At 39.9% G+C, this 11963-nt stretch overlaps 2 protein-coding genes across 6 annotated transcripts; both read left to right on the top strand.

The window, feature by feature from the left end:
- The first annotated feature begins 421 nt into the window (after positions 1-421).
- On the top strand, positions 422-7545 carry LOC104451657 (jacalin-related lectin 4). Of its 2 annotated transcripts, none has more exons than XM_018876777.2 (8): positions 422-1022; positions 2007-3045; positions 3541-3987; positions 4239-4682; positions 5133-5660; positions 5781-6206; positions 6367-6816; positions 7076-7545. In XM_018876777.2, the coding sequence occupies exons 1-8, from the start codon at positions 517-519 to the stop codon at positions 7340-7342; spliced, it is 4107 nt and encodes a 1368-aa protein (XP_018732322.1). In that variant the 5' UTR covers positions 422-516; the 3' UTR covers positions 7343-7545. The 2 variants fall into 2 exon arrangements, with proteins under 2 accessions (XP_018732322.1, XP_018732321.1); XM_018876776.2 differs by having other exon boundaries at positions 6367-6834; positions 7079-7545.
- A 1030-nt stretch (positions 7546-8575) lies between these two features.
- LOC104448871 (ribonuclease P protein subunit p25-like protein) lies at positions 8576-11709 on the top strand. Of its 4 annotated transcripts, none has more exons than XM_010062798.3 (9): positions 8576-8677; positions 8987-9116; positions 9778-9858; positions 9946-10034; positions 10125-10199; positions 10309-10370; positions 10464-10523; positions 10754-10978; positions 11343-11709. In XM_010062798.3, exons 2-9 carry the CDS (start codon positions 8994-8996, stop codon positions 11426-11428), a joined length of 801 nt encoding a protein of 266 aa, XP_010061100.1. In that variant the 5' UTR covers positions 8576-8677; positions 8987-8993; the 3' UTR covers positions 11429-11709. The 4 variants fall into 4 exon arrangements, with proteins under 4 accessions (XP_010061100.1, XP_010061099.1, XP_010061101.1 ...); XM_010062797.3 differs by having other exon boundaries at positions 8590-8715; XM_010062799.3 differs by lacking the exon at positions 8576-8677 and adding an exon at positions 8750-8769.
- The last annotated feature ends 254 nt before the right edge of the window (positions 11710-11963 follow it).

Below are 11963 nucleotides of genomic sequence, written 5' to 3'. Positions count from 1 at the left end.
TTACTAATTAGGTAGTAGTACAACTACTAGTAGGCAAGAGAGGGAGAGATTTTACTCCTGCCTTTCCATCCATTTCCTTTTACCAATGTTGGTGGGAACTGATAAAATTCATCAAATAAATCCAAGTTGGACACGCCAGATTTCCTTATGGCAGTCACGAACATCATGTCTCCAATTGACTTTAATGACTTTTCCGGCCAAACAAATGCATCCCACACCATTCATTGCTTCCTGGGTAAAAATCCACGTTCATATTGAGTTTAATCATTTTCAGAAAATATGGAAAGAAAATAGACAAGGTTAAGGCTAATATTCAAGCAAGCTAGTTGGAGATGACCTGGCCCAAAAAAATAAAAATAAAAATACCCGTGTTGAAATTTATGTCAGTGTCAAATCGTGCATTGTTTCCTCGAAGTCATCGTGAAGAAGTCTCCTGTTAAAGTCTTTTCAACCTTGTACACTTATAGCCTCTCAATCAAAGTTTCTTCACCGCTTATCAACTAGACAAAAAAATCCATGTCTTGTTCTTCTTCTTCTTCGTCTTCTCATCAGTGGAAACACGACGTGTTCGTGAGTTTCAGAGGCATCGACCTGCGGAACAACTTCATATCGCACCTCTTCCATGGGCTGGACCAGGCGGGGATCGACTACTTCAGCGACGACAACAGAGAAGACACTGGGGAGGAGATCCAGGGCAAGATCTTCAGAGCGATCCACTGCTCCAGGTTCGCCCTTGTCGTGTTCTCCCCGAACTATGCCGACTCCAAGTGGTGCCTGTACGAGCTGGTCGAGATCCTCGAGTGCAGAAGGCAGCTCAAGAACCACGGCCACATGGTTGTTCCCATCTTTCACGGCGTAAAACCTGCTGACGTTTCGAACTTGACGAGCGGAAGCGAATTTGCACGAGGTTTCGAGAGGCTGTGTATGAACAAGAGAGACGATGCGCAGATACGAATATGGAGGGATGCCCTAACAGAGGCTAAGCATTTGTCGGGTTTTGATTTGAAGCACCACGTCAATGGGTATGTTCCTGTGATTCTCACTTCATGTCGAAGTTTATTATCTCGATCTGTGAGTTTTCTTTTTCTTTTTTAATGTTATTTCTTTAGGGAATGGAACAATTAGAAGTCTCTTTCGACTTTCCCGAATATTTTGATTCCCTTTTTCCAAAAATTATAAATAAAAATGATGTGAGCGGGGGTGGGTGGATGGGGGATGTTTGTCGTGGTTGTCTCTAAATTGTCCATATATTATTAAATCTATTATAGGATGGCCAATTAAATTATAAACTTTTCATTTATGCCAAATTTTTCCTAAACCTTTTCGACAATTTGCCAATTTATTTTAAACTTTTCAATTGTGTCAATTTAGTTTTAAAACTTTTGATGATGAGTTAATTTATTTTTAAACTTTTGACGATTGTTAATTTAATCATTTTGGCTAATTTTGACTGAAAAGTACTAAAATGACAATTTACTTAAAGCCAATTATCTTATATGCCATGGCTGATGCTGACCTAGATAAGTTTTGCATTTTTTTAAATTTTTCAAAATTATTCATTTTTCTTTTATTTTCCTTTTTCTTTTCTTTATCATTTTTTCAAACTCTAGTCCAGCGAGGTTGCGGGCCATAGGTGAGGGCGCTGTGGCCCTTGCTGGCCTAGAGTTGTAAAAAGAAGAAAGAAAATAAAATAAAAGAAAAATAAAAGAACAAAAAAAATAGAAAAATTACAAAAATTGTTCATGTTAATGTTGACCATCCTTTAACAGTGCCATGTAAGACGGCCGTCATCCATGTTAGCAATTTCAACTAAAATTGCATTAAGAACTAAATTGGCAAATCATTAAAAGGTTTATTACGCATAATTGAAAGTGCTTAGAAGTTAGAATTGAATTGAAAGTCCTATAATATATTTATAATTTTGTGTACAATTGTCCCTGATGTATGCCTATGTTTATTTTTCATACATAGTGCTCACATATGCTTTCCCTCACGTTTAACATCAGAAATGAATCGAAGCTCACCGAAATAGTAGTCAAGTACCTTATCGAGAAAATTCGACCAACACGATCTCTCTACTTCGTGAAAAACACAATTGGAGCAGATCATTTGGCAGAAGATATGATTTCCTTGCTAGGAATTTGCCCCTTAAGTAGAAGGACAAGAAAAAGTTTTTTGGTTGGCCAAAAGGAGGAAGTGCGCATGATCGGCATATGTGGTAAGGAAGGTATAGGTAAGACAACAGTGGCGGGAGTTACTTGTAATAACATTCTTGGCGATTTCGATTGTTTTGTCTTTCTCGATAAAATTGGGGAAGCAAATCGGAGTGATCTTCTCGGCTTGCAGAAAAAGTTACTTCAAAATCTCATGAAGGTGAAAGGACTGAAGACGTATGACGACATTCACACCAACATCAATGAGATAAAGAGTATCATGTATCGTAAAAAGATGCTTCTTGTTCTTGATGATGTTACTAAGAAAGAACAAATGGACTATTTTGGAGCTGGAGAGAGAGAATCGTTTCACCCCGGGAGTATAATCATGGTCACAACAAGAGATCGAACTTTGCTGAAAGTTCTCAAGGTAGATGACGAGTACATTGTCAAAGGATTGAGTCCAGACGAAGCACTTCAACTCTTTCGTCGCCATGCCTTCAAGAGAGAAGAACCTAAAGGATATGAGGAGTTGTGTAAAAATCTAACTCATTATGCAGGAGGTCATCCACTGGCTCTTAAAAGATTAGGTTCCTATCTTAGTAATAAGTCAAAAGATCATTGGCATGAAATATTGAATAAGTTGGTGAGGAGCCCTCATCTCGATTGCATTGATGGAGATAATAGTTCACTCTCTCCTCCATTGCAATCAGTTGGGCCATACGGAGGTCAAGGTGGCGTTTCTTATGATGATGGAACATACACTGGTGTAAGGCAAATTAGTGTCCTTGTTAAGTCGGTTATCGAATCCATCACCATTGATTATGATCAAGATGGGTGTTTGATGCGTTCTCTAAAGCATGGTGGACATCTTGATGGCGAAACTTATACGGTCAGTATCAGGTTATTCTTTAAAGTTTCACGGGGTTATAAGTTTTTCCCTTATTAATTATCATGATTAGGATATTAATATAAGTAATTAGGTGCTTAAATCACTCATTAGCATATGAGACAAGGAGTGATAACCGATCATATTAAACTCTTACATACTATTATTGTAAAGACGTCCATCTAGATGGTAAAATAGAAAAGTACGAAAAAAAAGAGAGTGAAATTTATATTTCACATACGGATATAACTATTATTGCTCAGTCTTTGATACAATAAAGAGGCCGATTGAGTTGCTAAGGTTCATTGTGCCAGCTCTCTCCTGACAGACTAGATTATAAATCCCCCTCAATCCCTTTAGTTGATCTTATGTTTGGACCTTAAATCCTTTCGTAATTTGTCAAATTCGGTTTAGTAATGAATATCCGTTGTTCTGATCCCAAAAAAATAAATAAAAAGAGGATGGGGACACTTACCAAAATTCTTGCACTTGTTGCAGGTCAAGCTAGATTATCCAAATGAGTACTTGACTTCAATCTCGGGCCATATAAGAGACGACCAAACTCCTATTGTCATTCAATCTCTCAAATTCCATACCAACAGAAAGACATACGGACCATTTGGCTCTGAACAAGGGGAATCTTTTCATTTTCCACAAGTTGATGGGGCAAAAATTGTTGGGTTCCATGGAAAATGTGGCAAGCATCTTGATTCAATTGGAGCACACTTTGGGCCAATTTCTCATGCTTATCCTTTTGAAGTTGTGGGACCATTTGGGGGTAGTCATGGTATGGACATTTGGGATGATGGGAAATACACAGATGTAAGGAAAATTGTCGTAGGCTTCGATTCAGTAGTCAAGTCTATCTCTACTTTATATGACAAGTATGGACATCCAGTTGGTCCCCTCTCACATGGCACAAATGAAGGAGGCAAAACATATGAGGTAAGTCATTAGTATTCTTGTTTCCTTTTTTGGATTGTATGGCCGAGTTGCGCTTGATTAAGCTATCGGGAAATAGATGGGCCCAAAAGGAGTTGATATTAAAATCAGAAGGAATGAAACATTACAAATCCAAGAAAAGCGAGCATAATAGTCGTCCTTAGATACATGCGATGTTCATATATTCGATCTCATTTCCTGTACTATTGTCTTGCTTTCCTCACCTCTTCGAATTTTGATTTTTTTTTTCCCAGATTAAACTGGACTACCCACATGAGTATTTGACTTCGGCCTCAGGCCACACAGAAAACGCTTCTGGAGTTGTCATCCTTAAGTCATTAACAATCCATACTAATGTAAAGAGTTATGGACCATTTGGAACAGCAGAAGGAAGGTACTTTTCATTTCCATACACCGGCGGCAAGATCGTCGGGTTCCATGGGAGTTGCGACGGCCCTCGTCTCGAGTCCATCGGAGCTTTCTATGAGCCGATTCCTCATACATATCCTGTTAAGGTTTTTGGGCCTTTTGGAGGTGCAGGTGGAGATTCCTGGGATGATGGACAATATGCTAATATAAAGAGGATTCTTGTCCGCTACGAGTCATCCATTAATTCCATTGATTTTGATTATTTCAACATGGATGGTTCTATTCGATCCGCTAGGCATGGTTCAAAACTCCAGGGACGTATTTATGAGGTTGGTAAACTCATTTTCTTTATTACTTCTCAATGTAAGGATCAAATAAAATTTGCGGTAAGTGAATGATTCTATTTTGTAATAGATTGAATCAGTCCCTAGGACTTCTATAATTAAGTTGTTCCTTGGCCAGATTTTTCCGGCACGGAATTTGTAATGATCCTTATAAAAACAATTAAAAGATGGTTGCTTGTGGTTTTCAAAGGCAATGCCACCTGAGTATAAAACTTTTATCAGTTCAATTGTGATTTTTTGTTTCTTTTTGAAGGAGAGGATTTAAAGTCCCGGCGAGGAAAAGAAAAGTCGATGATGATTTGTATCACCTTTCCAACTGATATTAATGATTTGCCTTATTTCCAAGAATACTAGCTGATTATATGCGAAATACAATGATTCACATCCATTGGACCCCTATATGATTTTTTTTTTCAATTTGCTTCCGATTTGCAGGTTATATTGGATTACCCAGATGAGTTTATAACGTCAGTTGCGGGTTTCTTCACCGCCACTATGAATTCGCTCACATTTCGAACTAATAAAAGAATATGGGGACCGATTGGTAGAGAGGACGGGCAGTACTTCTCCTTACCATCGGAAGCTGGCAAAATTATCGGATTCTTTGGGAGAAGTGGTGATTCTCTTGTATCTATTGGAGCACAAATCGAGCTACACTCTAACATGCTCTACCCCTTCAAGTCTGTGGGATTATTTCAGAGTTCAAGTGGGTCATCTTGGGAGCTCTATCCCTTTGAGCGTTTGGATTTATTTCGGAGTTCAAGTGTGTACTGTTGGGATAATGGCAATGAGCATACCAATGTAAGGAAAATCATTGTTGAATTCGAAACAAGTAAATGGCCATTCATCCGATCAATTCGGTTTCAGTACGAAGAGGAGAATAAAAAATTGTGGCAATTAGAGGCACATGATGGAGTTGATGGAAACACATTAAATATAGGAAGGAATGTCAAGATCCATACGGTATGTTCCCTTAGATACAAATGTTCTGTAAAATCCTTACGGAACCCACATAGCCTACAATGGCGGGAGACTCTTTTGAGACTTAAATCGTGAGTTTGATGGTTGTGTCTATTAATGCAGATTGAAATACATGATCCAGATGAGTATCTGACTTCTATATCCGGGGTCAGGTTGGGCGGCATTAGATCTCTCACGTTTCAAACTAACAAAAGAATGATTGGACCTATTGGTAAAGAATGGGGCAAACACTTCTCATCTCCTGCGACAGGTGGCAAAATCGTTGGATTTTATGGGACGAGTGGAGAACAACTTGAAGCAATTGGAGCGTATTTTGAACCAATCTCATGTCTTTACCCAATTAAGTCAATTGGACCATTTGGAGGCCTAGGTGGATGTGTGTGGGATGATGGGACATTCAGTGGTGTGAGGGAGATTGAGGTAATGTATGACTTTGTTATCCGTGGCATTATGTTTGTGTATGACAAGAGCGGTGAACAAGTTTGCTCAGTCATGCACGGTAGCCGCACCGGACAATTCAAGTCCAAGGTTAGCGTTTGTTTTTCCCTATCCGATTCGTAACTATTTACTGACTCATTCTTATTGGTCGATATGACATTAATATTTTTCGGATCATGTGATTTAGTAAATTAGACTTGGCAAATAAGTCTTGTTGATACCACTAGGATTTCCTTTTGAGATTATATAGGTTAAATTGGATTATCCACGGGAGTACTTGATATCGATCTCTGGTTATAAGCGAGAGGATGGCGACAACGTCAATAATGCTATTGTCGAGTCGCTCACATTTCACAGTAATAGAGGAAGACACGGTCCATTTGGCAAGGACACGGGGAAGCACTTTTGGTATCCATCGACCGGAAGCAAAATTATCGGCTTCTATGGAAGATGCGGCGAGGCTCTCAATTCGATAGGAGTGTACGCGGAACCCCTACCGCACCTGTATCCTTTCAAAACTATTGGACCCTTTGGAGGTACTGGTGGGACTCCATGGGACGATGGAGTGCATTCTGATGTGAGGGGGTTTGAGATCAATGCCCACTTGGTAATTCATTCCATCCGAATTCTGTACGATGACAATGGTTCCTTCGTCATATGCTCTCATCATGGCAGAGAAGAACACCAGTCTTCAAGGCACCAGTCTTCAAGGCACCAGGCTAGTCCATATCTCAATCCCTCTCTCTTAGTTTTTCGGTCTTTTTTTCTGTCTGTAAGTTATTCATGTAGACGTTGCTTCTCATAATGCTCTCAGCTTCATGTAGCACGGATTCATTTCATCGAAACTGAGGCTCTTCTTCTCGCATCCTACGTCTAGAGTTCAAGCTTCAAACCTTCATACATTTTCACAAGTAATACATGTTTGGCTTAGCTTTCTTTTTTTCTTTTTTTTTCTTTTGCAGGTCATGCTTGATTATCCCAAGGAGCGCCTAGTTTCGATATCGGGCTACCGGAAAGGAAATGAAAACAGTCCTGATACTACCATCTGCGACTTGAAAATACACACCACGAAGACCACTTACGGGCCGTTTGCATGGAAATCATGGTTAAAGGATGAAGGTGATTTCCATATCCCATCCGCTTTAGGTGGTGGCAGGATTGTTGGCTTCTTTGGAAAGGCAGGATCACATCTTAATTCTATTGGAGCCCGCTTGGAACCATACTAGACTAAACCCCTCCCACCTGAAGCTTTTTGTTTTTCCCCTACCTTGGCTTGTGATTGTAAGAATGTTCTTTGGAGAAATTGTTCAATCAATCATTAACTTATTGTATAGATGCGAATGTTCTTAAGAGAAATTGTTCGATCAATCATTAACTTATTGTATAGATGCGAATTTAATTCTATACATTTTCAATTTTACCCATTTAATCTTAAATCTTTGCGCAAAATACCAATGTAGTCCTTTTGCCACTTTTTGTTGGAAATTGCTAATATGGTGGTACACTATGTAGGACAACTAACAATAACTGGACCGTCACGTAAGAGTGGTGACCTTCCCAGAGGTGAATTGCTGAAGAGAAAGCTAATAGATTATTAAGTCCAAAAACTTATGTGGACTCTCCCAAGCTTATACTAATTGCAATTTCGAGATTGTTAATTTAATAGCTTTACATGCAATTTAGTTTATTTAGAAATCACTACTGATCAGTTATTGGTAGGTCGATTAGACACCTAAGTACAGTATATGAAAACACTTTAGTTCTATAAGCTAGAGATTCATGGATATAGGGACTAGACTATGTCTGATTAATTCAATGCCCTTTCAACATCATTTCCTTTTATTTGAAAAATATCTTGTAGGCAATCTTAGTTAATTTTAATTTAATCCACTAACATGTGAAATGTGATCACGAGGATGCACAAACAACAATTTGACAAACAATAATCAAGGTAATAAATAAATAAATAAATAAATTGTTAGAAATAATGTTAGCCTCAATATCAAGCAAAGCATATCCTCACTAATTAATTTCCAAATATATGCGAAGTGTTAATTAAAAAATGCATGCATGGCCTAATCATGAATTCTAAATAATACACAATTCTAACATATTCTCTTTGGGTTTATTTTTTATTTTTTTGTTTATGAAAACTAAACCATATTGTAGAAGACCTGTCAAAGCCCATTATCTTACGTCCAATGTGCCATGAACAACCCTGACAGGCCCACCATTGTGGCAGGATCGTGTGCCTAGTGCAACCCTTACAGGCCCATCAAAATTCCCTTCAAAGCCTCTTTCATTGTTTTACGGGCGCAGCGCTCCGGTTCGGGTCGTGCCGGCCCGGTCCGAGCGGACAACCGGTTCGGCTCCAGCTCGGAGCTTTCGGACCGGCTCCTGTGCTGGACCGGATAAAGAGTTGGTTAGGGCGGTTTTTCTCCTCAGGCTGCGGTTGGCGTATAAAAGGGTTTGAGACGCCTTCACTCCATTCCCTAGGGCGTAAAACGCAGGAAGGAAACCACCGAGCCGTAGCAGAAGAAGACGACGCAGAAGAAGAGGAGGTCTCTCTCTCTCTCTCTCCATCCATTTTGCCGGCACGGTAACCTAGCTAGCTTCCTTCCTTCCTTCCTCGTCTCCTGCGACAAATTCTGGTGTCGGTAACCCTAGTCTCGTCTTCCTCTCTCTCTCTCTCTCTCTCCATTTCGCGGTTGCTTCGGTTTCGGTTCGGTCTTTTCTGGTCGCGGGTCGTGAGCTGCGCAATGCGTTGCCGCGGCGTGCGGGTGTCTTCGGTCCCTCTCGTCTCTCTTCCTTTTTGCCGGTTGGGCCTTACGGTCGGTGTTGTGACGCTGGGGGGTGGGGGAAAATCTCAGGGAGGAGATGGATCGGTACCAGAGAGTGGAGAAGCCGAGGGAGGAGACGCCTATTGACGAGAACGAGATTAGGATTACGAGCCAGGGAAGGATGCGCAGCTACATCACCTACGCCATGACCCTGCTTCAGGTTTTTGTCTTTCTTTTTTCTTTCCCCGTTCTTTTGTCGTGTCTGGTTTTGTCTCCGCTATTTGTCGCAGGTTTATGATGATTGTTGTGCGCTGCTTAGAATGAGATGATGTTTGGTGGATTTGAGCCGATTTACGCGCTACGGTGCTAGGTAATATAGAGGATAGTTCGTACTTAGATTTGGGTTTGCTGATAAAGAGAAGTTACTGTTTGCTTTTCCTTATTTATGTATAGAATAAACCCAGCACGTTTTTCTTGTACGAAAACATATTAGAAAGACAATTGCAGATACTTTGAGAGAGTACAAGTGTGATTATTGAGAAAGATAGCAAAATGGGCCACGACTTGACCAACTGGACCATGAGCTTCTTTGGTAGGACCGCAAGCTTTCTTTTTTATTTTTGCTCAAATGCCACTTTACCACGACCGCTAGTGCTTATGTGTGTAGCGCCCCCCCTCCGATGAAAAAATTTCATGGATGAGTAGAAAAGGAGCCTTACCAGTTTTCAACATAGATGCAAATCTGTACGGTGAATCATTGAGACCATGGAAAACTTGCATGTACTTATTAAGCTTCACTTTCTGAATCTCCATTCACCGATGAAAGAAAATTTTTGTATATCTATTTCCACTTAATATACTTTGTTCACCCCATTATCCAGGAGAAAGGTTCGAAAGAAATTGTGTTCAAGGCAATGGGAAGAGCCATCAACAAGACTGTGACTATAGTGGAGTTAATCAAGGTCTGTTTTGAACTATTCCTTTTTGACATGCTATTTACTGTATAAATGTTAGCTGTGGTCTGAAATTGCTTTGGTTATGTATTGTAGAGAAGAATTGTGGGTCTTCATCAGGTAACTTCCATCGGATCTATAGACATAACTGATACATGGGAGCCTTTGGAGGAAGGCCTTGTCACGTAAGTGCAGTTGCAAACTATTACAGTGTTCATTTTCATTATCATAATTGCCCTTTTTTTCTCCATTTGATGTCTCTCTTGTTTGGATAGGTTGGAGACCACAAGGCATGTATCAATGATTACAATAACTCTCTCAAAGAAGGAATTGGACACATCATCTGTTGGGTGAGTTCGTGTTGTTCTTCTCTTGTCATTGAATCTTCATGTTGAGAGTTAGACATGTTAAGAGTTTGGTCTTCTATCCATCACAAGCCGCAAATGCCCTCTTTTTCAGGTATCAGCCTCCGTTACCTGCTGAGATGGTGAAGACATCACCAGAGCTTTATTATGAAGGAGGTACTTTGAGAAATTATTCTGTCACTATTGTTTATCAGTGACTGTTGTGTTGTTTCTTGAGTTTTCTTGTAATTATGTTCCTCATTACTATAGAGGGATCACCTAATGGTCGAGGAAGAGGCCGTGGTGGTAGAGGAAGACCAAGAGCTAGAGGTATAGAATTCACAGAACTGAGCATTCCTTTTAGATCACATGGAAGGGAGTGTTTCGTATGTAGTATCTTGCATTGTGGTTAACTAGATTGTTCTCATACTATGTTGTAGTGGTACCAAAATGCTAATGCACTTCTGAGGGGGGATGCTGATTGACATATATGCTTTGCTGCATCAGCGAGTCCTCAATGTTTGCTTTCAAGTTGTGATACGTAATATTGCTTGTTTCAGGGAATGGTTTTGTGAATTCTGAGTATGACGATGGAGGTTATGACCGCAACCAAGGTTATGCTAGGGGTAGGGGTCGAGGAAGAGGACGTGGTTTTCGTGGCCGCGGAAGAGGAGGATACAATGGACCTTATGCTGATACACAACAAGACAGAGGATACAATGGACCTTATGCTGATACACAACAAGACAGAGGATACAATCAAGAACCACCTGCTCAGAACCGCGGTACTCTTCTAATCATTCTTTTCGTCATGGACAAGTCTGATTTGATACAAGTTTTATGAATGATAGGTTTCAATTATATACTGAACTGGATATACTCTGAGGATAGTGCTATGGGCATGTGTTTTCAACATCTAGATTTTATGTTCTCCATTTAAATGGAGTCGAGATTAACAATTTGTATTCGATATCTGTTTGGATTCACTGATTTCATTGGACCTAAAGAAAAAAATAGGTCGTGACAATCTTAATTATGGTGGATTATGAACATCCCAGACATAGTTGAATTGCTTTCTGAGTTCTATTGGAGATGGTGAAAAAGCCAGTGAAATTATTGATTTTTATCTTTTGATTTCTGTGTATACAGGCCGTGGCCGTGGAAGGGGAACTCGTGGAAGAGGCCGTGGTTACAGATCAAATGGACCAATCCAGGCAACTGCACAAGTTGCATAATACATTCCTGAAAGATTGCGGTTCAATTCTCATATGTGCTTCCTCCATATTTTACTATTATCCATTGCTATTTTCTAGGTTACTCAAATGACATTGTGGCTAGGCTCTGTTTGTGTAACCATTTTAGACTTGATAGAGATTAGGTTCTTGTGGCCATTCTTTCTTTGTTGTAGAGATAGGTGATTGACATGTTAATTTTGACTGAGCAGCACATTCTTTTATTCTAACTACCAAGGACTGAGATTGTCATCACTTGATGTTTATCATTTTGTTGGGGATTGCTTTTAATTGTCCTTGGATTGTGGTTTGTGGTGTTGTATAATGCCCCAGTTAGAAATGGACAGGGGACTGCAGTAAGGTGTTTGGCTTTTGCTTCATATTCTGTGCCAATCTGATAAATGAACCTGTCTGATGCCGTGTGGTCTAAAACTGAAAGCTGTTTCCAAATGAATACAAGGAAGAGAGAAAGAGTATGCATTAACGGTTCTTCCCAGCCGACGAAAGTGGTCAGTGCAATGTGTGCATATCGTTGCAC

Source organism: Eucalyptus grandis, chromosome 6, assembly GCF_016545825.1.
Source record: "Eucalyptus grandis isolate ANBG69807.140 chromosome 6, ASM1654582v1, whole genome shotgun sequence".
Classification (NCBI taxonomy): Eukaryota; Viridiplantae; Streptophyta; class Magnoliopsida; order Myrtales; family Myrtaceae; genus Eucalyptus; species Eucalyptus grandis.
Note: the sequence above shows the minus strand (reverse complement) of the source record. Positions and strands in the feature narration are given on the sequence as shown.